This window comes from Saimiri boliviensis, chromosome 8, assembly GCF_048565385.1.
Source record: "Saimiri boliviensis isolate mSaiBol1 chromosome 8, mSaiBol1.pri, whole genome shotgun sequence".
NCBI lineage: Eukaryota > Metazoa > Chordata > Mammalia > Primates > Cebidae > Saimiri > Saimiri boliviensis.
The window spans coordinates 41,945,290-41,947,826 of NC_133456.1; the positions used below are offsets into that span (position 1 = coordinate 41,945,290).

General features: G+C 48.0%; 1 protein-coding gene across 1 annotated transcript; it reads left to right on the forward strand.

The window, feature by feature from the left end:
• Positions 1 to 345: 345 nt before the first annotated feature.
• On the forward strand, positions 346 to 2,131 carry RETNLB (resistin like beta). The gene is made up of 4 exons (XM_074403504.1): positions 346 to 433; positions 611 to 762; positions 1,212 to 1,292; positions 1,883 to 2,131. Exons 2-4 carry the CDS (start codon positions 636 to 638, stop codon positions 2,008 to 2,010), a joined length of 336 nt encoding a protein of 111 aa, XP_074259605.1. The 5' UTR covers positions 346 to 433; positions 611 to 635; the 3' UTR covers positions 2,011 to 2,131.
• Positions 2,132 to 2,537: the final 406 nt, after the last annotated feature.

The following is a 2,537-nucleotide window of genomic DNA, read 5'->3' on the forward strand; positions in this document are numbered from 1 at the left end:
CCTCCCTTAGCCGACAGAGATAAGAAAGAGTATACACTTGGGTTTGGGATAGATGATGGGTGGATTAATTTGTTTGTTAACTGCAAAGTAACCACTTCCTGATGAAGAATCAAACAAGAATCCTATACTAAGGGCAGGCCACGGAAGGCCCAGGTGCAAGCCTTATTGGGTTAACAAGAAGAAGGAGGAGGAGGATAATAAGGCAGGACTCCCTTGGTAGAGATCCAGAGCAAAGGTAGCTGTTGCTTCTCATGAACACCCCAGAGTTTATCACAGTCACCTGTCACCCTAGCTGTCACGGGTCTTTGAAAATGCGCTGGGAGTGTGTTTACACATGCGTGTGTGCTTGTATATTAAAGGCGCTCAGGTTAATCCAGGTGTATTAAGACTCTGTTGCCTGGCTAGTCCTTGCACACCTTTTCTGAACGTTTTGGTAAGTAAGTCTGTTCCTCAGCAACCCTACCTGCTTCTCCAAACTGCCTAAAGAGATCCAGTACTGACGATGCTGTTCTTCCGTCTTCACTCGCTGGAAACTAACCTCATTGTCTTCTTTCCTGCACCACCACCCAGGAGCTCAGAGATCTAAGCCACTTTCCATCTTTTCTCCCAGCCCCAGGACACTGACTCTGTACAGGATGGGGCCTTCCTTTTGCCTGCTGCTCATCCTCATCCCCGTTCTCCAGCTAATGACCCTAGGGAGTACTCAGTGTTCTTTAGACTCCGTTATGGATAAGAAGATCAAGGATGTTCTCAGCAGTCTAGGTAACTCTCAGGTAGGGGAATTGGGAGGCTGACCCTTGCTCATTTCTCCTGTTCTTAAACCCTGACGTCATCTCTATCCCATCCCAAGATCTTAACAAAACCCAATCCCTGATGAGGGCTTTCTGCACTACCCTACCCCTATTTGAATTCTTGGCTAGAGGCTGTTTTCCTGATGTGGAGGAAGAGGTGGAGGAGAGTGGTAGCTGTAATTTAGGTACATTCATTATGAACCAGGTACAATCCAAGCTTTATGTCGATTAGTTCATTTAATTCCCACAACCATTGTATGAGGTAAAGGTTACTTCCCCTTTAAAAATGAAGAATCTAAGCCTTAAAAGCTGATGAGTAGCCTGATTCCGGACACACTGTCACCTCTGAGGTAAAAGATGATTTGGAAGTGGGTGATGGGGAACACAGATCATGGGCTATACCCCTTCTTTCCTACTCAGAGTACAGTCCCTCTCCCACAACCAAGAAGCTCTCGTGTATTAGTGTCAACAGCCGAGGCAGGCTGTCCTCCTGCCCTGCTGGTGAGTAACTCCCTGAGGGAGAATGGTGAGTAAGATGCCCTGCGTCCTCCCCTGTCCAGCCTCCTGCACCTGCACCTTCCCCCGTCTCAGGTCTGTATCGCCCTGGGGCTAAGCCATGACTCTTGATTCCCAGAGACCCCTTGCCCATTCTTGTTTCCCTGAAGGATGCTACTGAGGCATCTTGGGTTTCTGCCTCTTCCTTTCACCGTTTCCCTTGATGCCTCTGTTTCCCAACTCTTTCACTCCTCCGTTGTTCCATCAGGGTTACATCCTTCACCTCTCTTTCCAATCTATGCCCCTGTTTTAACGGGTAGGGGCCAACACAGAGGTGAACTTATCATAAAGAAAATGCAAACTCCAAAGTTCCACGTCTCTTACTTGCATAGGTCTCTTCCATGGCCCCAAATATTTGTTTCAGTGATGTCTGTATTTCTCTCCTTGAGTTGAGCTCTCAAAGTTGAAGGAGACCGAGGCCCCACGAAACCTAGCTCTACCCCTGGGCTGCACAGACTTGAAAGACGGTTGTGGGTAGCCCTCCCTCCAGTTAAATCCCGAGAGTTCTGAGGTCTGCATTTCATGTACCCATGCAGGGATGGCTGTCACTGGCTGTGCTTGTGGCTATGGCTGTGGTTCGTGGGATGTTCAGCTGGAAACCACCTGCCATTGCCAGTGCAGTGTGGTGGACTGGACCACTGCCCGCTGCTGCCACCTGGCCTGAGAGGGAAGAGGCTGAGAACTCAGTTGTGACAATAATGAAACCAGGGTCCCAACCAGGAAATCCAACCCTTCATTTGTTCCAGTCCTGATTCTTGGGTAATAAAAATAAATTTCTTACCTCTCTGTGTTTATGACATCAGTGTTATTATCCCCAGCTTGGGACTCCCCTAGCCAGAAAAATGTTGTCAGTGTTCCATTGGTGACATCTCAGTTTGGGAAGTGGGATGGGAAGCTAGGGAAGATGTGGGAAGAACAAGCCGACACTCCAAACCCCCACTTCCCTCATTGAACAAACATGGCCGTGCCAGGCATATTGCTTGGCATGGGGTAGAGAGAAATAAAACAACACACCATTGCAGAGCTCGGTGTGAAAAGATTTTTCAAGGGATAGGCAAGCAGGAGTCGTGGTAAAGGAATTGGTTTCAGATTTTCAGTGTGCCTATGTACTCTACTAAATTCAAGTGGCTGAGATGTGCTTTGAACAAGGTGACTTCTTTCACAATGCCTTTCTCCCACATAACGAAAGAA